Source organism: Ipomoea nil, unplaced genomic scaffold (assembly GCF_001879475.1).
Source record: "Ipomoea nil cultivar Tokyo-kokei standard unplaced genomic scaffold, Asagao_1.1 scaffold2845, whole genome shotgun sequence".
Taxonomy (NCBI): domain Eukaryota; kingdom Viridiplantae; phylum Streptophyta; class Magnoliopsida; order Solanales; family Convolvulaceae; genus Ipomoea; species Ipomoea nil.
Window position 1 is genome coordinate 2,990,518 of NW_017619273.1, and position 27,476 is coordinate 3,017,993.

Below are 27,476 nucleotides of genomic sequence, written 5' to 3' on the forward strand. Positions count from 1 at the left end.
TTATTATTACAACAACTATTATATATCATCATCATCATCATCGTCATATCAAGTAATTAATACTCAAAACAAAATAGTCATATAAATAACAAACTTCTGTAAAGAACATTTAACAATATTCAAAAGAAGCATAACATATGTTATTTTTAACAAAATACTCAAAACAATCTAATGCAAGTTACAATGTTCATAAAATGATTAATTGATAGCAAGGAATCTTCTGATCCATTGTAGTCTTCGATCAGGATCAAGACTGAGAAAGAAAGCTACTTTATTAGGATGATTAGTGTGTGTGTGTGTGTGTGTGTATATATATATATATATATATATATATATATATATATATATATATAATTTGGTTCTGGTGCGGTTAGAGTGCCAAGGTGCGATTGTGCGGTTTAATTTGGACAATTCATCTCGCTTAAATCAACGTTCAGAATTGTCAAAGTTTAAAAAAAACGCGGTGGTAATTTTGTAATTTTTGCATGTAGGTCAAAATTAAGGTGAGCGGATCTGTGATTAATGTGCGTGGGGTTTGTGCTTAATGTGCGTGAGGTTGTGCTTAATGTGTGTGAGGTTTGTACTTAATGTGCGTGAGGTTGTGCTTAATGTTAATAGTTGTTGAAACTTAAAATCTGTGAGTTAATATATTAAAGTGTGTGAGGTTGTGCTTAATGTGTGCGTGAGGTTGTGCTTAATGTCAATAGTTGTTGAAACTTAAAATCTGTGAGTTAATATTTAAACTGTGTGGGGTTTGTGCTTAATGTGCGTGAGGCTGTGCTTAATGTGTGTGTGATTTGTACTTAATGTGCGTGAGGTTGTGCAGACGCTATCATTTGTGTAGACGTTACTCATTTGTGTAGACGCTATGTGTAGACGCTGTGTATGTGCTATCTTCTTCCCGACACGCGTTTTTTTTTTAATTTTTTATTGATTTGAGCCGTTGATCTAAATTTGATCAACAGCTCATATCTAACCGCATAACCGCACGGGAAGCTATACCCGCACCTGAACCCTTCCCTCTATATATATATATATATATATATATATATATATATATATATATATATATATATATATATATATATATATATATATATATATAAATTAAATATTTAATTGGTAAAAAATAAAATTCTGAAAATTTACCTTTGTTTGATGCTTTAATTTGATGTGGCAGAAAGATTTGCTTGACTTTGATGTTGATGATGCTTTAATTTGATGTGGCTGGAAAAATTGCTTGACTTTGATGTTGATGATGAAGGAATCGGGGAAGGGTAGAATGATACGTAGGGAGAGAACGGCGAGAAAGATAAGGTTAAAATTGAAAAAAAAAATATTCTATTCCTGAGGACTCAGGAATAAGTTAATACCAGGGGGGCCCTGGTAATAACTATTACCTCATCTGAGGTAATAGGCTATTACTATGAACATTATTCCTAGTAATACACATTGTTACCAAACAGAAGAATAGGTATGTTACTGGGAATGCTATGCCATTCCGAGCCTATTCCGTGAACCAAACGGACCACTAGTCCTTTGGAGTCATTACCCCGAGGAGGAACAATTTTCATTTTGGATTCCAAATAGGAACAGATTTTGAATTTAGGCAAAACAGGGAATAAAGCATAACAAAGATTTTTTGTTGCCTTTTTATTGTTAAGCATAAAAGGGATTTCTATCCGCCGTTGATGGATATATTGGAAATGGCCCAATAATAATAGAGACCCGGGGTCCGGGAATGTATAACCCGAGCAGGCCCAAAACGATGGGCCTTGATTTAGTCTCGTGGGCCCACCATGTGGGCCTAGACTTAGTCTTGTGGCCTACCACGACTTTAGGGAAGTTTGTTGGCCCTTATCTTGTATAAATTAGCCTAGTATGATTATTACAAGATCATATCTCTCTATTATAATCCACTTGTAATGTCCTACATCAATAGAAGGAAATATTATTGCGATTATATTGTTCTTCTATTTTATTACTTTTATATTATAATCGAGATTATTGACCCGTATAATTACATACCCCGAGGTCAATTTTCTCCATCATTGGTGCTCTTGTTGAGAGCTGCTGTACAAGCTCGAGCACTCTCTACTTCCTGTCTATCACGATTATTCTATGTTGAAGATTCAACTCTCACAATCCTTACAACATCAATGTCATCCCACCCCTCGAGTAATAGCCACCCTTCGAATCGTATTGCGTTGCTCATGTACGATTGCATAGAAATCATGACGGAATAAAGCTTCCACGGAAACCGAGGAAGTCGTGATATCACAAAATTGGCTGGAGAATCCGATTGATTCCACCAAGGGTTTCTGGCCATACGCGGTATGGTGATGGTATTGTTTTGATTGGGGAGACCCTTCTCTCTGCGATTCCGCAGCTCTGGAATACGACGGACACGTAGATGAAATCTGACGTACCGGCGATCTCGCGTTCCTGGTAGGATTATGCGTGTAGAGCGTATACCACCGTAATTAGTAATTACCATGTACAGTAATTTTTAGGTAATTAGCCAAAGCTACTGATCAAATGCGGCATGGATGTCACTATTTCCGGCAACCGCGGCTTCACCATTCGCTGAACCGCCTGCAGATCTGCATTCCCGCAACCATAAAAGCGGTGATAGGCACGACAGCGTGGAAATCTTACACATGCATCTATCCGATCTTCGCGGAGGGAGGGATCGTTGCAGATGCTGGCGGATGTGTTCGACTACCACCTGCGGCGTCGCAAATCCCAGTGGCGCGGTGATCCTGGCTTGATTTATGACATGAGAGCAATATGATGCACACAACCTATGTTCACCCGGCTACAACAGGTCGTTCATCTACAAGCTATATCAGAAAATATATAGCAATGCTATAAATCGGATCGAAAACTGCACGGCGCAATAGCTAGCTTCTTTGTGTCGTGGACTGGTTTGTCGTCATGGCGCTCTCCAAAGTCACTGACTTCCCGCATGAACACCTTGAGTGGTGAGCAGATTAAAGGATTCGACATCGAAGAATCAAGTTTCGGTCTGATTAGACATTACCTATAGCTGTTTTTCGTGTTTTGTATCTCAGAAATGGAAGGCGTCGAAGAGGATAAACAGCAAGAGAAATGGGTCGGGGTTTCACCGGCTGACGATAGTGCTCATAGAGATCGGCCTCCGAAGCCGCCGCCGCCTTCTCAGCACGGGGAGGCGATGAATCAGAAGGCCAATAACGATGGAGGCAACTCCAACATTGCAGCCCAGACTTTCACGTTCAGGGAGCTGGCGGTGGCCACGAACAAATTCCGACAAGAATGTCTGATCGGTGAAGGGGATTCGGGGACGTTTACAAGGGGGGCGCTTGGAGACGATCGTCCAGATTGTTGCAGTGAAGCAACTCGACCGTAATGGATTGCAAGGAAACAAAGAATTCCTAGTGGAGGTCTTCATGCTCAGCCTTCTGCACCATCAACACCTTGTCAATTTGATGTGTTTTATATTTTTATGACGTAGATTTATGAGGTGCAGAGGATGGGTATTAGAGGGAGACACTCCCTTGATAGTGATAATCTCGATGAGGTGCTGCAAAATTGTCGTGAAATGACCGAAAGATGCGAGCAACTCGTAGCGGCGTCCCCGTACTCATTTTTGAATGTTGTCCCTGCTGAGATTATAAACAATGCCCCTAACCCAAATGAACCGGTTCAGGGTCTTCGTCGTCAGAGGCGACAAAGGCAGGGTGGGGTGGGAGGGGAGGGGCATGGTTGTAGACGAGTGCGTGGAATGCAACCGCCTAATACAGGGGCACCTGTTGTTTTAGAAGAAGATGATGCTGGGGATGAGGACGAGGATGAGGGTACGGAGAATGAGGTTAGGAGGGACAATCTATTGCCCGTTATGAGTACTCCCTCTTTTTGCGAGTTTGCCGGACCTTCTAGTAGTTCGCAACGTGACCTTCAAACGGCTAATATTGCATATAGCTGCGAAGGTACTACTAGCAGTCAAATTCCAGCTTCGTATTCCCATTTTGGGGAGTACTCACCCTACACACAATATGAGAATATTACATTCGCTAAACCGTCACTCCAATATCGGAGTTTTACGACCCCGACGGGTGCTGTGTACGATCCGACACAACAGGGGTCATCTTATCAACATGTCCATCCTCAAACTCAAAATTATGAACCTCGTCCAACGTACAACATAATTCCTTATGACCGCCCAATAATGCAACTTCAAAGGGGAGAGCCCTCGAGTCAAGGTGGTAACCAAGATCAACAAAACCAACAGATGCCCCGTCGAACAACAAGAGTGATCCGGCCAACCAGGTGTGGCACTGGTTCACGACATGATACACACAGGTACTAATACATATATGCAATTTAACTTAGTTAAATTTGTAGTGAATTTTTTACTTTTAACATAAATTCTTTCACTTGCAGGCACCATTAAATATCATGGATGAATAATTCATAATTCAAGCATGTATTAATGACTAAGTTAGTGAGATCAATTTGATGTATACAATACCATCAATTATTTATACATATGTAATTTTTTCAAAATAGTACATCATCATTATTAAATGATTATAATATTATAATAAATATATCATTACTAATCAATCAATATAATTACACAATAGTATAATTCATGAACCAATAATTAGTAATCATTTGAAAATTAACGCAAAATCATCACAACACATACACCCATGCGACGGATTTTTTAAATAATAACAAGGCAAATACAAATCCTTTTTATACGATTAGATAACAAGGCAAACGTAAATCCTTTTTATGGGTATTCCTTCTTTTGACACTTTTCAAAAATTGGTACGATTTGGAATCCATTTCAAACTTTAGTCACCATCGAAGAAAGCACCCTCAGTTCTTTGTCTGTTTTGAAATTGTGAATTTCTTTTCTATTGACTTGTATTCGTCTTTAGTTGATTATTAACATTTCGTCCTTTCCTTTAAAAAAAAAAAAAAAAAAAAAAAAAAAAAAAACGTACGCACACACAAGAATTGATCCGTTGAAGGGGACAATTGAAGGGTGTTCTTAAAATAAATTTAATAATAAAATCAAAATGTGTATATTTGGTATGCATATAAGCATCAAAGTATTATCTATCACATTAGTGATAACCTATTGCGGTTGAATAGGTAGGTCATGCTTGGATCTAAAGTCCAACCAGTAAATATGGTGGATTTCGAGTCTATCCAATTGGTAAAGTGTTAGATGGCAAATTATTGTCTGAATCATAATAAAAAAGTACATTTTTAATATACTAAGCGGTTATTTGGTTTAAGTTATATAAGATAACTATGGTTATATTTGCTTGGATTTATAAGTTTCTCATGTTTGGTTTAGGTTATGTAATTTTCCTAAAGAATGTCACATAACCTCCACATTAAGCTTTTAGCTATTGGAATGGAATTTGATATACCTTCTAATTTTTAGGTAATCTCACATTCCCTTGTCTTATTATTAATTTTGGACTTTTTGACATTTTAATCAATTTGTCTTATTTACATACTTTAGTTTTAAATCAAACACAGAAATATAATATTTATAGTAATCTAACATGGTAATATAACATTTCGCGAACCAAACGCCTCCCTAAAAGTACATTATTTGTGTACTGAATATACATTATTTGATAATATGGTTTACACAATAATAATTGGACGTCAATGTGCCCGTAGAGATAGCAATGGAGTGAGGCGGGGAGTATACTCCCCGTCCCCGTCCCCGTCCCCACTATCCCGACCTTGTCCCCGTCCCCGTCCCCTGTGGGGAATATAAAAAATTCTCCGTCCCTGTTCTCGCTGCGAATTTGGTGGGGACGGGGAATTCCAATCCCCATTTCTAATTGTATTCTTTACTAGTTGATAAATAAAAATATTAATATTTTTCATTCATTAATTTAATATTTATTTTTAAAACAAAAACAAAAATCTCTAGTTGTTTCATTTGTCAAATTATTTTACAATTGTCTGCCTTGTCTGCCTGGTAAACAGAATACTAGCAATAATAAATTTAAATGTTCTAAATTCTAATAAACTGGCTACTAAAACTTTGTTAAATGAAGAAACATAATAATTTGGCAACTAATGGGTTACTGTAAAATGACTAAAACTAATAATTTAATTCCTAAAATAATATATATATTAATTATTTTGGGGCTGGGGGTTGGGGCGGGGGCGGGGAGGGGAGGGGTATCCCCGTCTCCGCCGGGAAATTTCACAATTTTTCCGTCCCCGTCTCTGTTTCTCGAAATTTTTCTATATCCCCGTCCCTGTTTCTATCGAAGACGGGGCACATTGTCATCCCTAATGGCACAAGCCTTCGATATCGGTCAAATTCCGAAATAAGCTCATGCCTTAAACTTCTAAAAATTTCACGAGACTAATTAATTATAGTTGAAACAATTGAAGGATCAATTTTTTTTAAAAAAAAAAATTGAAAATTTGAGACTACATTGCAAATGGACTAAAAGTGTGATTTGCCCTAGTAATCGTAATTTCAATACTAAGGGGTGTTTGGTTAGATGGAAAATATTTTTCATGGAAAATGTTTTCTTAAAAGTGAAAGAAAAGAGTTAATTCCAGCAAAGGTCCTCTGAGTATAGTGATTTTCCACAATTGGTCCTTGTCTTTTAATTTGGACAAATTTGACACTTGACTATCAAAATCTTTCCAATGTTGGTCCTTCCGTCAAATGGCCGTTAATTGAACGTCAAAATAAGGGGTAAAACCGCCATTTCATCTGCTAATTGTATTCTTCCTCCCCATTCCCCTCTCTGTACGCAAAGTCACAGACACCTTCGATGATCATCTATGAAGCTCAAATTCCCAAACAAACTAACCCTAATCATAGCCGATGCCGAGAGTAATCTCAACAATATCGTCGCCATTATCTTCCTCCGAGCATTTCACTTTCATATGAAACATACCATCTCGATCTTCTCAAACCAACCTTAAGAATGTCAGTTCTCTCTCTTAAAACTAGGGTTCTTTCTTGCATTGGAATCTCATTTGCTTTGTTTTGCTGATAATTAAGGTTTCTGCTTTATGTAATTGTCTGCAGTGCAGTTCTAGAATGGCATTGAACGTGATCGGTGGGGGATTTCCAGCCGGTGCAGATGACGCGCCGCCGCCGCAGAAACAAGAAAACTCTGCCTCTACAGAAAGAAGAAAACTTTGCCGCCGTACCCAGTGCGATCCGGTACCTGGAGTGTCTGAAAAATCATGCGGTTAGCATTGTAGGAAGCGTTACGGATGGGTGCGGCGAGTTCATGCCCGGCGGCCAAGAGGGAACAGTGGCGTCCCTAAAATGTGCCGCCTGTAACTACCATCGTGGCTTCCTGGTTCTTCTTAGTTGTCACTCTCACCCTCTCTTCTCTCCTCCTTGTCGATCACCTCTCTACTTACAAAAATCCAGAGGTTCATAGACAAATACATTGAATCTTTGGTATGCAAGTGTGGTTTCCACCATATATTTTCAAGAATAAAATGCACCACTTCTTATAAACAAGTCCAGGAGGGGGAGTCCCACAACACAAGACCCACCTAATCAGTAAAGATCATTTGTTGGCAGAGACACCAAGGGAAAAAAAGAAGCTCTCATTCTCTCTCCTTCTCCACGATTCAGCTTTGAAATTCTGACAAAACTCTCATTTTTGCAATCTCTAAATCCCGTATATATGCATATGCCTCTACCTTGATTGATTGCTTGCGTGTTTGTTTGTTTCTCCTGCTTTTGTTGTTCTTGTTCATTGTTTTTTCTTTGCGTTATTTTGCCTTGATTCGGCGAATCAGTTTTTGAAGATGGCATTTTTAGCGGTATACAGAGGATTCCAGATTTTAAAGATGCCCGGTAATATTTGTGTATTGGGAGGGGAATGAAGAGGGAGAATACAACATTAACAGATGGAATGACGGTTTTGCCCCTTATTTTGACGTCCAAATAACAGTCATTTGACGGAAGGACCAACATTGGAAACATTTTGATAGTTAAGTGTCAAATTTGTCCAAATTAAAAGACAAGGACCAATTGTGGAAAATCGCTATACTCGGAGGACCTTTGCTGGAATTAACTCTGAAAGAAAATAATGTTTTATGTTGTTTGGTTGGATGGAAAACATTTTTCATTGGAAAAAGTTATCCTTAAGAATGAAGAAAACAAATTCCTAGCTCATCCTAGGTATTTTGTTTTCCATGGAAAAGGTTTTCCATAATATGACAATTTTACCTTCACTATTCTTTATTAATTACTTTTATTATTATATTATTATTATTGTTGTTGTGTAGGGTTATATTTGTCATTATACTTATTATTCCTTGCCATTCCAAACTCAACCAAACAATGAAATTTATATGGAATAAAGTTCAAATTGGCCACTGAACGTAACCTGAAAATGCAATTAGGCCACTGAACGAAAAAAAAAAAGGTACAATTAGGTCACTGAACACTCCAAAAACGTGCAGTTTCACATGATAGCAGGTTACCATCAATTTTAGCGTGTTACCTGCTTACGTGGTAGATGAGTTGGCATTTTAAATAATTTTTAATAATAATTTTTTTAAATAAATAAATAAAAAAGACGACCACCCCGTCTTTTATTTTTTTTTTCAAATTTTTAAAAATTTATTATTAAAATTAATTATTAAAATTTATTAAAAATTATTTAAAAATTATTAAAAATGCCAACTGAGCTGTCATGTAAGCAAGTAATCTTCTAAAATTGATGGTAACTTGTTATCCGGGTGGAATTGCATATATTTAGAGAGTTCATTGGCCTAATTGCACTTTTTTTTTTTTTTAGTTCAGTGGCTTAATTGCATTTTCAGGTTACGTTCAGTGGCCAATTTGAACCTTATTCTAATTTATATTCCCAGTAATTTCTTTTCAACCAACCAAATAATGAAATCTATTTTCTTGAAATTTATTTTCCATAAAATTTCAATTTCATTTCCCTTCAAATATTTTCTAAGCAAACCACACCAGCCGTAAAAGTTCAACTCCACCTGTGATATTGACCTATTATATTGATTACGAATTTTTTTGGATAAAAAAAAAAAACAAAAAACAACCTATAAATTGGACATATACTTAAAATCTCAGCCGAAAAGGATTGTGTAGTTTAAAACCGCAAAGTTGAGCAATTAGGTTAAAACTCTGATCTGATCTTTCGGCAAAAAGCAAAAAATCTTTTGCAGCTTAATTCCAGCGACGACCGGTAAGAATGGCGGATTGTGAGGGGGGCAAAATGGCGGCTCTAATTCCGTGTGGGCAGAGTAAATTAGGGTGGAATTTATTGTGCGACGAATTGGTGTGCGAGATACTTGTAAGACTACCCACAACAGCAGCCGTTCGATTCCAAGCGGTTTGCAAGCGCTGGTATTCACTCATCTCTTCTCCTTACTTTATTGCGCGTTTCCGCCACCAACATAGCCATACAGATGTTGAGTCAAGCCTTGTTTTCCGACTTGCATATCCTTGTTACTGCATCCCTGACTCTGGCGGCTGCAACCAATGCCATTCTCACTTCCAAATCATCTCCAACTCTTCTTTATTACGAAAGGTGCACGGAGAGAGTGTATTCAATTTAAGTTACCTCCCATGTTCCCCTACACAACATCTTCGATTGGAAGGCTCCTTTGCTGACTTAATCTTATGCTCTTGCCTTATTACCCTTACCAACAAAATTGATTATTATGTCTCCAATCCGCTCACCAGACAGTGGATTGCTCTCCCTCCAGCTGCCTATGAGGAGGGCTTAGCGCATCATGTCTCAAATGGCTTTTTATGTGTGGAAGATACTTCTCGTCATAACAAGTTCATGGTGGTGAGGCTTTGTACGTGGTGTAGTGCTGCTTGTACACCTCGTTCCCGGTTTAAAGCCCAAGTCTTTTCTTCAGAGAACTGGCTATGGAGGACTTTGGTTGTTTCATCCCCTCGGAGCTTGAATTACCACGGAGGGGAAGCTCCTCTTGTTGCCTATAGAGGGATGCTGCATTGGTTAAACGGTGATAGTATCGCGGTGTATGATCCACTTAACACCCCAGAAATATTCTCTCGTGTCATTGATCTTCCAATTCAAATATACCCCCCTAGTGTTTACAGAAAGAATTGCTTTGGAGTAAGCCAAGGTTGTCTTTGTGTAGTGCAAGTTTCAGATGAATTTACAATAGATCCCATATTGGATGTATGGGAACTGGAGGACTATGACTCTGGGTTGTGGATTTTGGTTCACAAGGTTCACCTTACAAATCTGATCCATAATGGGTTACTGGAAAGTTTGCAGAGTGAATTGCGTTGTTTCTCAGTACTAAGTCTCCGTCCTGAAAATAGGGATGTTATTTATTTACGGTTACTTAATGGAGTAGTCTTGGTCAACATGAAAAGCAGAATAATAGAGCGATTCTACCCAATAAATGAGAGAGCGGTGTTTTCTTGGAGGGATGCCTTTCACCTTGTTGACCAGCCGTGGCCAACAGCAATATCATTACTGTGGTACTAAACATATGGCAGGCTATGTATACTTAACAGTGTGACTTATTTTTCTTGCTTCTTCCTTTCCAATTCAATAGTAGAAACAAACTTCTTTGTTGTTATTGACTGTTTGTTTCTTATCATCTTATGGCATGGTATGGCTGGTTGTTTAATATGTAAAACTTGAAACAAACTTCAATTCCTTGTTGGTAATGTTTTTATGATAGGTTCCTTTCCTTAGACATGACTTTGGTTCTGCAGGGCTGCTGTTGGGTATAGTATACATACATGTATATATATGGAATGGTAGATAGCAGACTTTGAAACAATTAGGAAGTTTGGTTAGGAACACAGTTTACTACCTGAAATTTGCTTCTAACATTTTGTTTTAGCTGTTACTTAATTGGTATACGTTTTATCATATTAAGTTATCCAATGCATTCGTTTGGTTTTAGTTGTGACATCTTTATTGGTATTCAAAGCTTAGACACCTATACACATTCACACATACACAGTAAACTTTAGATTTACTGGATATCAGATTTGTAAGTAAAGGGGTAGGATGGAGGGAGTGTACAGGAATAAGTATAGTCCAGCTGTGCTCTATAAATAATGAATCTCATGTACAGTAAAATGAGTTCAAAATATACATGTTTGAATAATCAACAATTAATCAGTTTGTACATGTTCAATTAATGAATTCTATGCATACAAATAGTGAACTTTTTGTTTTATATAAATAATAAATTCTCAACTTGTTTTTATACTATTTTGTACACATTCGAATAATGATCATTACATATAAAAAATAATGTATCCTATACATATAAAAATAATGCCTATAAAATTGTAACAATTGTGCAAGCTATGGTCCACCAAATAAGCATTGGTTCTGGCAAATTATATTGTGGATCATAGTCCGCATTGTAATGTAGATCATGTATAAATGTTCAATTTTAATTTGTTAAATATTTATTTTTAATGTATTAAAAATTTATTTTAGATAGTATATCTAATAATGAATTGAACCTTCGATATGTATTAAAAATAAATGTTATGTAAGTAAATGTACCTTGAACCATGGGTCATGATATAATGATTGAGGTAGTCCCAGCCTAAGCCCGCTCGGAAAACCTTAGGTTCTTATTTTTTCAGGGCAATTCATGACTAATCCAGTCCTGATTCCCGAATGGACCTATGGCCGCCTCTTATTCAAGTTCTAAGCAATTCATCATTTATGATTTATTTCTTTCTTAATTGATTGATTTTTCAATAGCAACAAATAAAAATGTCTAAATTGACTAATGTTATTTCTCACTCCTAAATTGACTCTCTCATCTTCCTTTATTTTTGGTATATTTTTTTATGTAGTGTGGTACAGTCTTGATACTATACCCATAGACGTAAATGAAGATTCATCTTATAACATTTCCCAAGAATGGCATTTTCCCACCATCCAGAAAAGTGGACGATAAATTAAGTTTTTTTTTTTTCTAAATTATTGACCACCCTATTGGATGGTCGGAATGGGGACAGTATTTCGGACCACTCTCAAATGGTGGGTCGGAAATGTTATGACCTTTATTTTTTAATTTGTCTGCTTAAATAACAGACACGGAGCATTTCTCTTGGAGTTGACGACACGGCGACACCGGCATCCCTAATCGGTCCCACCTCAAGCTACGATCGGAGTCATCGCCATCCTCAAGCTAAAGCTATGGAGTCTCCATCCTCAACTGATTCAATTCGCACCTCAACCGAGTCATCAACGGAGTCATTTCAAGCTAAAGCTACGGAGTATTCACATCCTCAACCAAAAGGTAATTGCATTTTAATGCTATGTATTAAGTCTACTAAATTTAGTCTTTGTTTAGGGTTTAAGGCTTAGAAATCTTATTTTAACTGTATTTTCCTTCTTTTTTTTCCTGCTTTTTTGCTTTGACATTTCTGAGTAAATATAGATGGATTTGTAGGTTTAGATATTAAGAAATATATAATACTCCCTCTGATTTCTGCTGCATTTTGTTGTTTTTCTATTTTTTTGCAAGCACATATTGAAGGACTTGATACAGAAATTTTCATAGCCTAAGGAAGAAGAGAAATCCAAATTTCATATACTTTAAGCTTTTCCATGAAAATTATGTGGAATATGCAAACAAGGCTCTGAGGACTATATTTTCTTGTCTTTGAGGACTAAAGAACTTGCTATTTGTGGTGTCATGTATTATTGTTGGACCTATGATGCAACTGAATTATCTTGATAGTCATGATATATGCACTGGACAGTTAGACTCATAATCCACTTCCAAAATTTCTAATATGTTTTCCCCCCTATATAAGTCTTGTTCATCACTTATTTTCTCTATCAACTAAAGCAATTAAAAGAGATTTTGTCTAGTATTGGTAGAGCATTGCTTGCTGCACATTAGTTATAACCTAAGTGGTGCTTGTAGTACTTAATACTTGAGGTGTCTACAATGGTAGGGAAGCATTTTGTCAGTAAAGCTATATTTTGTATAAGATGATTTTAGGGACGATGATTCTCCGAATGAAATATTCTGATGATCCTAGATGGCTGCTCAATTTTATTTTATTTATTATTTTTTTTTTTGTAATTTTTGAGATGAGAACTCCCTTCAGTTTTGCCTTCCTCTAATGAGATTATGCATAACATTTTCCCCTTTGTTCTAGGTGTACTTTGAACTCCAGCACCACGCCCCTCATTTGAAGAGAATCATTTAGTGCTCATCCGGTGCTAACTTCCCCTCGAGCTTTCAAGGGTAAATTTTCTTTCTGGGTTTGGTTTTCTCGACTGTAATTTCTGTGCTTTATTACAGATTATTGATTGATTCTCCAGCCAATTTTAGCGATTCCCATTTCTTGCGTTGTGCATTTATTTGTCTTAATTAGTAGTTTGACAGAATCAATTAGTTCCTCCTGTAAAACTTGCCCTAAAATCTTGGTAAATTTTGGGTTTCGTCTCATATTGTTCTTGGAATCTTGGTTGGTGAAGCCTTTGAGGTCAACTCCAAGTCAGTTTAGGTGAGCCAGAAAGAAGGATAGTTTTTGCAAAAAATGTAGATAGTGATTATTTAAAAGGTTAATTGCATGTTTAGTCTCTAAGATAAACAATAGGGTCAAATTAGCCCCTTAATTACATGATTGAGCAAATGATACCCCTAATTATGCATCTTCATGGTGATTTGAAGATCTTGAGTAATGGATTTTGTGTTTTGTTGTGTTTTAGGTTTTCATGTCATCCTTCAATTTTTAATACCGAGTGTCCCAGAACATGTGTTAAACTGAGACAAAAATAGGCTAGTGGGGATTACAGATTACTATATAAGATTCCAATCTTTTTAGGTCCATGGAGGTTTTTTTTTTGTCTGCAATGCATATTACTATGCTATGGAAATGAATGAAGAATTTAAATGACTGATACAGAATTACAATAAATATCTTACTTAGCAATAATGTGATTTTGTCTCCCCAAGATTTGGGTGTGATACTGCAGCAGTTATTAATATCCTTGCTATGAACTCCAGGATTTGGTGTGATACTGCAGCAGTTATTACAAAAGCTGAGATCTTTGTCAACAGCACATAAAAGATCACTATCAAAAGCAGAGCAAGAGTTCAAATCAGAACTTGGTAACTAAATTTATTTACTGATAATCTTTGCTATGGTTTCTGGATAATTAAAACATGCTTCCTTCCAACAGTTTTGCTCATCACATCTACAACTCATGTCATTATGATTGCCTATATATTTTTGTGCGATATATCCTTCCAGCAGTTATTAATATCCTTCATCCTCTTACTGTATTAGTGGTCATAGAATTAGACATCTACATTTAACTTCCCAAAAGTGATTAATATCATTCTTCTGTGTTGTTTTAAAATAATTTGGTTCTTTTAAATAAGGTTTTTGGAGTAGTAGAGAGTTAACAATAGTTTGCCTTTATTGTCAGGAGTTCATATTGTTTGAAATCTAGACCTCAAGACTTGAGGTTGCATCTAGTACAATGGCAAAACATGGAAAATTTTCAGTTGATGCTAAGGCTCGTACTAAAACAAAACATATGAGAAAAAGAAAGAAGATATCTAAGGTATTATTGTCTCTTAGTTATATGTTGTTTAAGTTATTGTGTACATTTAACCTTATTACTAATGAATAGAGTTGGCAGTTAATTAATCGTACTCTTTTTATCATTTTTAACATTCGGGTTTAAGACAAAATACTGTGATCCTACGATATCTAAGCAGTGTTGGGGGCTGCCATTACTATACTTAATAATACTAAGTGTTATTAGTAATGCTAAAGTAGTTTGAAATTTATTTTGGCAGAATGGAAAAACAGCACAAAAGATATTTAAGATAAGCTGAATTTGATATTTTCAACAATATTCTTATTGTAGAAAACTAAATCATTGCTTTCTTCTATGCAGGGAAGAAAATCTGAAGCTCGAGATTTGGAAGAGCAATACTGTAGTTTATGTGAGACTACCCAGAAAACGGAAGCAACATTTGCCCACTTTAGTGCACATCTTAGTAGTCCTATGATGATACATTGATACTATATCCCCCACTCTGATGAAGATTAGATAGTGCATTATTTGAACCGGCGGTTTAAATCGAAACTGGATTTAGAATAAATGCGAATCGGAACTGAACAGATTTATAAACACCGTTTGTAAATGAGAAATCTGGTCGGTTCCAGTTCACATTTATTCTAATTTCAGTTTCGGTTTGAACCGCCGGTTCAAAATTTATTTATTTTTGTAAATTCTATTTTTTTTTAAATTTTAAAATAGACTAATTCAATAATTATTTTATTTTATTCAGTTCTGAATCATAAATTCAATAATTATTTTATTTTATTCAGTTCTGAATCATAAATTCAATAATTATTTTATTTTATTTAGTTCTGAATCATAACAAGAACCGTTCCTACTGTTTTAGTTCGGTTGCTATAGTGTGCGGTTCGATTTGAATCGAACCGTAGTCATCCCTACATATAAGCAATAATTTGTTGAAGAAAAATCAATGAAATAATTATTTTAAGAGTAAAAATGTCCATTTAACATCAAAGGGGAGAAAACTACCACTCTTAAAATAATTGAGAGGGTATGGGTACATGAATAACTCAAGGGAAAAAAGTGTATAAGCCTATAATTCAGTGGAAAAAAGTGTTTTTTTCCCGAGTTAAGAATAATAAATAGTTAACGGAATATTCTGTTACTAAAGTTTATACTAACAGAATGCAATATTATTTAAGAGAATAAAATAATATAATAGAGATTAATAAGGAAAATTATTTTAAAAATACTAAAATCAAAATAATATGAACCATTCATTTCAATAAACAATTACACTACATTTTTTGTTCCCGTTAATGACCTAACTTTATTGGCTCTTATTAGATTTGCAAATTACGTTGTGCAACCGTGGATGGTGCACACGGATCTAGATTCATAATTTCTATATTGTAGATTCATAATTGCTATACTGTAGATTCATAAAATCTATACTGTAGATTCATAATTTTATAAATATATGTTCATAATTATAGAGCTATATGTTCATAATTTTCGATGTTCATATTCCCAATTGTTGAACTCTGTATTCACAAATCACATAACTATATGTTCATAATTTGATAACTATACAGTTTAGAAATTATGAATCTACAGTACAGAAATTATGAATCTACAGTACAGATATTATGAATCTGCAGTATAGAAATTATGAATCTACTGTATAGAAATTATGAATCTACTGTATTTAAATTATGAATCTACAGTTTATAAATTATGAATCTACAGTATAGAGTTTATGAATATACAGTATAGAAATTATGCTAGTGATATATAACTATATGCTTGAGATATATAGCTATATGCTTGAGATTTATATAGCTATATGTTTGAGATATATAACTATATGCTTGTGATATATAGCTATATGCTTGTGATATATAGCTATATGCTTGAGATATATAGCTATATGCTTGGGTTTTTTAATGCATGTTTGCCTAATTAATTTCGATTGATGAACTTTGAATTTACATTTCAAGTTCAAAAGTACACTTAACATGCGTTGGAATATGTAGCTATATGCTTGGGATTATTAACCTACATATATGGATATTATTTATATTTATTCTTTGCATGTTTTCATGCGTAAGGAATATATATATATATATATATATATATATATATATATATATATATATATATATATATATATATATATATATATATATATATATATATATGTGTGTGTGTGTGTGTGTGTGTGTGTGTGTAGAATCGCACTCAGGTGCGAATGCTTCGCCCCGGCGCGAAATAGGAATGGATTCTGTCCGTCCACGTGTCCAGATCTAATGGATGAGAAACACTGATTTATTAAAAAAACGCGGTGGCATTTTCGTAAATAATTGAACATCGAAGTGCAAGTAAAATGTATTACAAATGCATGTAAAATGTATTATCGGTGCAAGTAAAAATTTACACTGAGCATCAATACTTAGTTGCACCTATAGTTATAAGTAGTTGCACACATAGTTATAAGTAGTTGCACCTAGGTGTATGAATGTTTGCGAGTGGTTTTCAGGGGTATTACTACCCGCTGAACTCAGATCAATGAATGTTAACAAGGCAAAATTACATGCACTTATAGGTGAAAGTAGGTGCACCTATAGTTACAAGTTGTTGCACCTATAGTTATAAATAGTTGCACATATAGTTATAAGCACACCCAGGTGCATGAATGTTTGCGGAAAGTGAATGCTAACAAGACAAAATTACATGCACTTATAGGTGAAAGTAGGTGCACCTATAGTTATAAGTAGTTGCACCTATAGTTATAAATAGTTGCACATATAGTTATAAGCACACCCAGGTGCATGAATGTTTGCGGAAAGTGAATGCTAACAAGGCAAAAGAGAAAATTACACTTTTGGTCCTATGACTATAGTGGAGGTGGTAATTTCAGTTCGTGACTTTTAAAACTAACAGATTTAGTCCTTTTAGTAAGCTTTTTTTTACACATTAAGTCCTTCCGGTCAAATCACCGGTGAATTTTGGCCGGAAAAACGCAATCCCTTAATTTATTAAATATTTGGGGGTAAAATGGTCAATTCAGATTCTTCTTTCTTCTTCCTTCTCCTTCCTACTTCTTCGTTCTTCTTCTTCCTTCTTGTATTTGGGGGGTAAAATGCACTGATGTGTTTTGTGATTATATTGTGTTTTGTGATTCATGTTAAAAGAAGGTGGCAGTGTGGCACTAGAAAAACACATTTCTATATCCCTCAAGAAGAGGGTGATTAGCCGAAAGTAGGCATTCTTTGTCAGAAACAACACAATTCGGCCAAGCCATTGTAACAGAGATGTTCCTAATGCATTGATAAACACCACACATTCTATATGTCATTAGAGGAAAACACAAAGACATAACTATATATAAAACAGGAGCAGCCCGAGGCCAGTAGTCGAGCATAAGTATCATTGCAAAGAGTTTATACAAATATTGCATTTCAATATATCTTTTACAGAAGACTGAATATACATACATAAAAACTTGCATCTTTAGAAGACCAGATTTGCCATTTGAATACACATTGATAATCATCACACATACATTCTACACATTCTATACGTCACTAGAGGAAATCCCAAGACTTAACTATATATAAAACAGACAGCAGCCCGAGCATAGGTAATAGGTATCATTGCAAAGAGTTTATACAAATACTGAATTTCAATATATCTTTCACATAAGACTAAATATACATTATACATACATAAAAACTTGCAAATCTTTAGAAGACTAGCAAAGCCATTTCAATAGAGATGTTCCTAATGCATTGATAAACGTCATTACAGGAAAACACCAGACTTATATTGTGTTTTGTGATTCAGTGCATTTTACCCCCCAAATACAAGAAGGAAGAAGAAGAACGAAGAAGTAGGAAGGAGAAGGAAGAAGAAAGAAGAATATGAATTGACCATTTTACCCCCCAAATATTTAATAAATTAAGGGATTGTGTTTTTCCGGCCAAAATCCACCGGTGATTTGGCCGGAAGGACTTAATGTGTAAAAAAAAGCTTACTAAAAGGACTAAATCTGTTAGTTTTAAAAGTCACGAACTGAAATTACCACCTCCACTATAGTCATAGGACCAAAAGTGTAATTTTCTCCAAGGCAAAATTACATGCACTTATAGGTGAAAGTAGGTGCACTTGTAAGTGATTTTACTTGCACTTCGATGTTCAATTATTTACGAAAATGCCACCGTGTTTTTTTTTAAGTTATTAGATCTGGACACGTGTCACGCGCTGATTCGTTCGCATTTCCCTCCTGAGCACTTATTCGCACCTGAGTGCATCCCTATATATATATATATATATATATATATATATATATATATATATATATATATATATATATAATTTTGCATACAATTACTGACTCAAAATGAATTTATTTATTTCTCTAGTGATGGATATATCATTCAGGATATATCTTATCTTATGGAAGTTGAGTTTAAATCACAGCAACTTCCATGTAACTTCTCCAAACAGATATATTTTTTATCTATAAATATTTTGGAGAAACATCTGAAAGGAACATGCAAAAACTTGCATTAAACTGAGATTTTCACAGTCTTACAATTCTTCAGGAATTTCTCAAATAAAGCAACTTGAGAATTTCATTCATCTTTCTTGTATCCCATAAGATTAAATCTTGAACCTTGTTGCTTTTATAGAGGAAGATTTAAAGCTTATAGGAAAGTGATTACACGCCTGAAAATATCAAATGATCCAGTTTTTGTTCCCTGTTATATTCTGTATTATTGTTGTATTTCAAATAGATTACAGTATACTCTTTTTTCCAACAAAACTTGGTTCTTAAACTATGAACTTATAAATCATACATTCTACGAGATGCATCTTGGAAGGAAATTCTGCATCAGCTTTGAAGGATGTGTTAAAAAGAGGAAGAGATCAAACAAAATATTGCACATTGTTCATAATTAGAACTGAAACCGAATGAAAAATAGAATGATCCTTCCTGCAGTTTTAGAACCAATGTTCATATTAGAACAATGTTTTGGCTACAAATTAAAGTGAGCATTTACCTGCAGTTTCCTCTAATAATATATAATATTTGCAGAAATCTACTCTTCTTTTTTTTTTTTTTGGTAGAGACAGAAATCTAATCTTGAAATGTATTATATATATGTGTGGGAGTGGAACAAGAATTTGTGGCGTCAATGGCACGGGCCTTCAATATCAGTTAGTTAAATTCCCAAAAAGTTTATGCTTGCTGCGCTGTTAAAAGAAAATTTCATTCGTTATAGTTGGAATAATTGAAGGACCAAATTTCTTAAAATTAAAAACTGAGACTACATTGTAAAGGGATTAAAAGTGTAATTTCTGCTTAGTAACTACAACAAGTTCATTTGTTGACTTAGTAATCTTCAATGTTGCAAAAGGCGCTAGGCGCTGACTGGCCATCTAACGTATTATCATAGTCGGTGGTCTAGGCGGCTAGCCGACTAGGTCGCCTAAGCGCCGCCTATGCTGCCATCGACTAGATCTCCTAGGCGTCGAGTCGTCGACTATGCCTTTAATATCAGTCAAATTCCCTAAAAACTCATGCCGAAAATTTCACAAGACTAAATTGATTATAGTTAGAATAATTGAAGGATCAAATTTCTTAAAATTTAAAACTGGATACTACATTGCAAAGGGACAAAAAGTGCAATTTGCACTTAGTAACTATAGCAAGTGACTTAGTAATCGTAATTCCAAGGCTAAAAGTCTCCTGGTGATACTTACCTATTGATTGCGAATTTTCATTATTGCCAATTAATAGATATTATTTAATGAGTAAATATTCAAAATGGTCCCTTGATTATAGTTAAATTCACAAATTGGTCCTTGACTTTCAATTTCAACCAATTAAGTCCTTAACTTTGCAATTTTGACACGATTTGGTCCTCTATCTATTTGACCGTTTGTTGACTGTGATCGACGATCTCCAGAAGAACCTTCAGCTCTTGTCGGAGCACGTGGAGGCCTCTAGGATGACGTTGCACCAGTTCGGAAACACGTCGTCTTTTTCGCTCTGGTAGGAACTCAACTACATTGAATCCAAAGGGAGGATAAGGAAAGGCGTTCGGATTTGGTAAATTGCTTTCGGCAGTGGATTCAAATGTAACAGTGTAGTCTGGAAATGCAACCGGAACCTTAAAAAACCGACGATGGACCATGAAATTACATATATATTCTCAAAAATCACAGTCAACAAACGGTCAAATAGACAAAGGACCAAATTGTGTTAAAATTACAAAGTTAAGAACTTAATTGGTTGAAATTAAAAGTTGAGGACCAATTTGTGAATTTAGCTATAGTCGAGGGACCATTTTGGGTATTCACTCTTATTTAATTTATATATAACAATTTGTTACTAATTAAACTTTATTAATTCTTTTACAGTGCGTTTTGTTGAAGGAAATTTAAATTCCCTTCCCACTTAATTCCTACCTAATTCCAAAGGTCACGAAATCCCCTTGTTTGGTTGAAAGGAGTTGCAATTAGGGGTGTTCATTCGGTTAACTGTTCGGTTAACCGAACCGTTTTAACCGAACCGAATTAACCGGAATTTTTTTTGCCTTAACCATTAACCGAACCGAAATGCGCTCTACCGAATTAACCGAACCGAACTTTTTTTCGGTTAATCGGTCGGTTAACCGATTAACTGAAATTTTTAACCCTAAAATTGAAAATCCTAAAAATAACTCCTAAAATAATAAATTCAATTAAAATAAAATACATATCATAATAAATTCATATCAAAACATACAAAAATAATACCATAAGTCCATAATCCATTTGACTATTTGGAATTTTAGTACATATTATATATTTATATTTAATATTTAATATATTATATATATATATATATATATATATATATATATATATATATATATATATATATATTCCAAAATTCGGTTAACCGACACTTTCGTACCGAATTAACCGTTAACCGAATTTTGGGAAAACCTTTAACCATTCTCTGAACCGAAATATTTCGGTTAAAAAACGGTTAACCGAATTATGTCGGTTCGGTCGGTTAACCGAAATCTCCGAAATTTGCACACCCCTAGTTGCAATTCCTCCATTTTCATGGAATTAAAATCCCATGGCTCCTCTCTGGGATTTTTAATTCTTGAGATTTTAGGAAGAAAAAAAGATAGTGATGTGTCAAAATTACACATTCCTTTTTTTAACTTAAAATTAATGCCTAATAACAACAATGGACATTTTTGACTTTATACTATTTATTCCCTTTCAATTTCCATGTATACCAAACATTGGAATTGAAATTTCCAGTAATTCTATTCCTGTAAACCAAATACTGAAATTTAAATTCCTACTTTATTCCAGTAATTCATCTCCCATGGAATTACAATTCCTTTCCCACGTAATTCCCCCCCCCCCCCCCTCTAACCAAACGCCCTATTATAGGGCGATAGGGCGTTTGGTTGGAGAGGGGGAATTACGTGGGAAAGGAATTGCAATTCCATGGGCGATGAATTATTGAGAATAAAGTGAAAATTTAAATTCCAGTGTTTGGTTTACAGGAATAGAATTATTGAGAATTTCAATTTCAATGTCTGGTATACATGGAAATTGAAAGGGAATAAGTAGTATAAATTCAAAAATGTTCATTGTTGTTAGACATTAATTTTAGGTTAAAAAAGGAAGGGGTAATTTTGACTCATCACTATCTTTTTTTCTTCCTAAAATCCCAGGAATTAAAAACCAGGGGGAGGAGGGGGGACATCAAATTTTAATTCCATGAAAATGGGGGAATTGCAATTCCTTTCAACCAAACAAGAGAATTTTGTGGCCTTTAGAATTAGGTGGGAATTAAGTGGAAAAGAATTTAAATTCCCTTCAACCAAACGCCTTGTTAGTGTTTAAATAATATTATTATTACAAGAGTTAATTCCAGCAATGGTCCTCCGACTATATTGATTTTCCAAAATTAGTCCTTGACTTTTAATTTGGACACTTTAGGTCCCTTGACTTTCAATTTCTTTCCAATTGAGGTCCTTTCGTCAAAATACGGTTAATTGAATTTTAAATGAAGGGGTAAACTCATCATTTCACCTGTCTATGTATTATTCTTAGTATTTCTCCATTATATACGCGATATATATGAAGATAATCTTAGTCGAAACCCTAAAATGTTCCTCGTCGTTCCCCATTTGCTGACTACTCGTGTGTGCGTTCCTCTGTTATTGAGATGTTTACAAGGTATAACAGCGAAATACAAAGGGAGAAATACAAAGAATAATGCATAGGCAGGCGAAAGGACGAGTTTACCCCTTCATTTAAAATCTAATGAACCGTATTCTAATGAAAGGACCTCAATTGGAAAGAAATTGAAAGTCAAGGGACCTAAAGTGTCCAAATTAAAAGTCAGGACTAATTTTGGAAAATCACTATAGTCGGAGGACTATTGCTGGAATTAACTCTTATTACAACTATACGTTTACAACTGTGTAGACTTGTAATTATGATTTCCTTATATAATTACGTTATTATGCACCAAAGAATAATACCAACTAATAGATATTAGTTAATTTCATATAACAGTTTGTTATTAAGACAAATTTAAACAACGAAAGTTGAGGAGGATTTTAGTTTTATTAATATAATAATAATAATAAAGTATAGAAGTATAGATGTTGCCTAATATTCATTCCTGCATAGCACGGACAGCATATATATACTTAAAATCTCAACCGAAAAGGATTGTTGTTTAAAACCGCAAAGTTGAGCAATTAGGTTAAAACTTTGATCTGAAGCAAAAATCTTTTGCAGCTTAATTCCAGCGACGACCGGTAAGAATGGCGGATTGTGAGGGGGGCAAAATGGCGGCTCTAATTCCGTGTGGGCAGAGTAAATTAGGGTGGAATTTATTGTGCGACGAATTGGTGTGCGAGATACTTGTAAGACTACCCACAGCAGCAGCCGTTCGATTCCAAGCGGTTTGCAAGCTCTGGTATTCTCTCATCTCTTCTCCTTACTTTATTGCCCGATTCCGTCGCCGACATACAGATGATGATGTTCAATCAAGCAGCCTTGTTTTCCGAATTGAATATTCTTGTGATTTCTTCATCTGTGACTCTGCTGGCTGCAACCAATGCCGTTCTGATTTCCAAATCATCTCCAACTCTTCTTCCTCATTACAAAAGGTGTACGGAGAGAGTGCATTATTCCCTTTAAGTTATCTCCCATGTCCCTCTACAGACCTTCGATTGGAAGGCTCTTTTGCTGATTTAATCTTATGCTCTTACATTACCCTCACCAACACCAACACCTACAAAATTTATTATTGTGTCTCCAATCTGCTCACCAGACAATGGATTGCTCTCCCTCCAGCTACCCATGAGGGCGAGTTTGTCTCCATTGGCTTTTTATGTGTGGAGGATACTTCTCATCATAACAAGTTCATGGTGGTCAGGCTTTGTTCTGGTCATTATACATTTACACCACGTTCTCGGTTTAAAGCCCAAGTCTTTTGTTCGGAGAAGTGGCTATGGAGGACTTTTGTTGTTTCATCCCCTCTCACCTTGGAGAAGCATTTAGGGGGCAGTTCTCTTGTTGCCTATAGAGGGATGCTGCATTGGCTAAACGCGGATTGTATCGTGGTCTATGATCCACTTAACACCCCTGAAAGATTCTCTCGTGTCATTCATCTTCCAACTCAACTATCTCCCTGCGGCGATATTTACAGAAATAATTGCTTTGGAGTAAGCCAAGGTTGTCTTCGTGTGACGGGAGTTTCAGGTGAGAATACAGTGAATCCAGATCCTGTACTGGATGTATGGGAACTGGAGGACTATGATTCTGGGTTGTGGAATTTGGTTCACAGGGTTCGCCTTCAAAATCTGATCCATAATGGGTTACTTGAAAGTTTGGAGAGTGAATTGTGTCGTTTGTCAGTACTAAGTCTTCATCCTGAAAATGGGAATGTTATTTATTTACGGTTATTTAATGGAGTAGTCTCTGTCAACATGAAAAGCAGAATAATAGAGCGATTCTACCCAATAAGTCATATGGCTATGTTTTGTTGGGCAGATGCCTTTCACCTTGTTGACCAGTGGTGGCCAACGTCACTATCATTACTGCAATGTAAACATATGGCACCCGGGTTGGATTCCCATATGCGAGGTCGCGAGTTCGATCTTCAATGGAAGCGTTATTAGCTCTTTGTGCTTTAGTAGGTTGAGAAAGTAGCTATGAATAGATACTACATTGTAATAGAGTCATAACATTAAAAAAAAAACAGTGACTTATTTTTTCTTGCTTCTTGCTTTCCAATTCAATAGTAGAAACAAATTTCTTTGTTGGTAATGTGATTCTTTATTTCTTATCATCTAATGGCATGATTGGTTGTTTAATATGTAACACTATAAACAATTTTCTTTGTTGGTAATGTTTTTATGATCTGATAGGTTACTTTCCTTAGACATGACTTTACTTCTGGCAGGCCAGGCTGCTGTTCAGTATACGTACATGTATATGGAAAGGTAGATAGCCTTTGCAAGGTAGACTTGGATCAAAATACACAATTTATATAGTAAATGTTTATAATTTACATATTGAATATTCAATATGTAAAATTGTGAACATTCAATATGTAAATTGTGAACATTTCGTATATAAAAATTTTGAACAATCAATATGTAAATTGTGAACATTCAATATATAAATTGTGTATTTTTTATTCAGGTCGACCTTCCACAGAATACGGCCGTAGACAGCAGACATTGAAACATTTAAACATATAGTGAACTTGAATATCATATTTCTAAATAAAGGAGTTGGGGTAAAGTGTGCGGAATAAGTACAGTCTATTAATGCTCTCCAAAAAATGAATCTCATGTAAAACATAAATGAGTTTAAAATATATATGTCTAAAATAATTTACTTTCAATCAGTTTGTAAATGTTCAAATAATGATTCCTATGCACACAAATAGTAAATTTTATGCATATAAATAATAAATTCTCAAGTTGTTTTCATACAATCTTCCAATTCAAATATATCCCCTTAATATTTACAGAAATAATTGTTTTGGGGTAAGCCAAGGTTGTCTTCATGTTATCGTGTAGTTAAAGTTTCAGATGAATATACAATAGATCCCATACTAGATGTATGGGAATTGGAGAACTATGACTCTGGTTGTGGATTTTGGTTCACCTTAGAAATCGGATCCATAAGGGGTTACTGGAAAGTTTGCAGAGTGAATTGCGTTGTTTCTCAGTACTAAGTCTTCATCTTGAAAATGAGGATGTTATTTATTTACGATTACTTAATGGAGTAGTCCATGCCAACATGAAAAGTAGAACAATAGAGCGATTCTACCTAACATATGAGAGGGTGATGTTTTGCTGGAGGGATGCCTTTCAAGTTTCACCTTGTTGACCAGCTGTGGCCAACAGCAATATCATTACTGTGGTACTAAACATATGGCAGGCTATGTATACTTAACAGTGTGACTTATTTTTCTTGCTTCTTGCTTTCCAATTCGATTAATAGTGTTGGAAAAAATAGCATAAAATAGCAAGAAATTGTATTTTAAGTGACTATTTTGTGGTAATTATTAGTGCGGTCCACTTTCGATTTGAGTCGGATCAAAGTGAATTTGGGTTCTTTGTAGTGAGACGAAGAGATTGCTATATTGTACGTTCAAAACAGATAATAGGTGAACGAGATATTGATTCTCAAAGTTGACTCATCTGAGTTGGAAAAAGAAGGTGGAAAAGCTTTTAAAAAAGCTTTTGTCCCACATTGATTTGGGAAGTGGGTTTGCACCACTATTTATACAAGAGTCTTTCTAAAATTTATTCAATTGTATTGCATAGAGACTCTCTCAAGTTATGCCAAAGCAATTATTATTTAAGAATTAATTGGTGAGCCTTCTTATGAAATGATCCCTACTCGACTCGTAAGATTATTATTGATTTTCTCAACCTTATAAACAACAAATAGTAGAAACAAACTTCTTAGTTGGTAATGACTGTTTATTTCTTATCATCTTACTATGGCACAATGTTGCAAAAATCGCGTCAAGGCGCCGCCCGGCCGCGGACGATTCGGCCAGAATCGGCCTCCTCTGCGGCCGGGCGGCTAGGCGGTCTAAGCGACTGCCTAGCCTGCTGAATCGGCCGAACAATTTTCATTTTTTTTTTTTGGTTGAAAAGTGTAGAAACTTTGGCAAGGCATAACTTTTGACTCGGTTGTCCGTTTTGGACAATTTTTTTTTTAGATCGTGTATTTTTTCGAGATCTATACACTGCAAATGGCCAAAGGCGATTTGACCCTCTAATTTCTCCAAAAAATACTTCTTTTGCTCTTAATTTTAATTTTTTATGTATTTAGATAGTTTCAAAAATATTCAAAACGATTTTACAACCACTTACGTAAATAATTTGTAAGAAAAAACTATAGGAACCTTATGTTTTACTATTGAATTTTAAAATTTTTAGTTTAAATTTTTTTAAAAAAATAAAAAAATTGGCGCCTAGGCGCCGATTGGGCGCCTAATGTGTTTTTGCAACCTTGCTATGGCATGACTATTTGTTTAATATGTAACACTTGAACAAACTTCGTTGTTGGTAATGTTTCTATGATAGGTTCCTTAGACATGATTTTGGTTCTGACAGGGTTGCTGTTGGGTATAGTATACGTGGGATATGTATGTTTAAACATACATGTATGTATATGGAATGGTATATAGCAGACATTGAAACAATTAGGAGGTTAGGTTCGGAACACAGTTTACAACCTGAAAGTTGCTGCTAACATTTTGTTTTAGTTGTGAGTTATTTTGTATACGTTTTATCATATTAAGTTATCCAATGCATTCATTTGGTTTTAGTTGTGAGTTGTGACACCTTTATT

The 27,476-nt window shown here is 35.1% G+C and overlaps 1 protein-coding gene across 3 annotated transcripts; it reads left to right on the plus strand.

Moving 5' to 3' along the window:
• The first annotated feature begins 9,153 nt into the window (after nt 1–9,153).
• LOC109160292 (putative F-box/kelch-repeat protein At1g15680) lies at nt 9,154–25,963 on the plus strand. 3 transcript variants are annotated; one of them, XM_019308592.1, is made up of 6 exons: nt 9,154–10,504; nt 12,096–12,303; nt 13,175–13,263; nt 14,029–14,133; nt 14,454–14,591; nt 14,931–15,192. In XM_019308592.1, coding segments are annotated over exons 1-2 (1,272 nt in total). In that variant the 5' UTR covers nt 9,154–9,233; the 3' UTR covers nt 12,097–12,303; nt 13,175–13,263; nt 14,029–14,133; nt 14,454–14,591; nt 14,931–15,192. The 3 variants fall into 3 exon arrangements, with proteins under 3 accessions (XP_019164137.1, XP_019164140.1, XP_019164138.1); XM_019308595.1 differs by lacking the exons at nt 12,096–12,303; nt 13,175–13,263; nt 14,029–14,133; nt 14,454–14,591; nt 14,931–15,192 and adding an exon at nt 25,876–25,963 and having other exon boundaries at nt 9,154–10,312; XM_019308593.1 differs by lacking the exons at nt 12,096–12,303; nt 13,175–13,263; nt 14,029–14,133; nt 14,454–14,591; nt 14,931–15,192 and having other exon boundaries at nt 9,154–10,312; nt 10,357–10,626.
• Nucleotides 25,964–27,476: the final 1,513 nt, after the last annotated feature.

What these genes read in the sequence shown, in the direction of transcription:
- LOC109160292 (XM_019308592.1), top strand. Translation starts at nt 9,234, where the DNA reads ATGGCGGATTGTGAGGGGGGCAAAATGGCGGCTCTAATTCCGTGTGGG.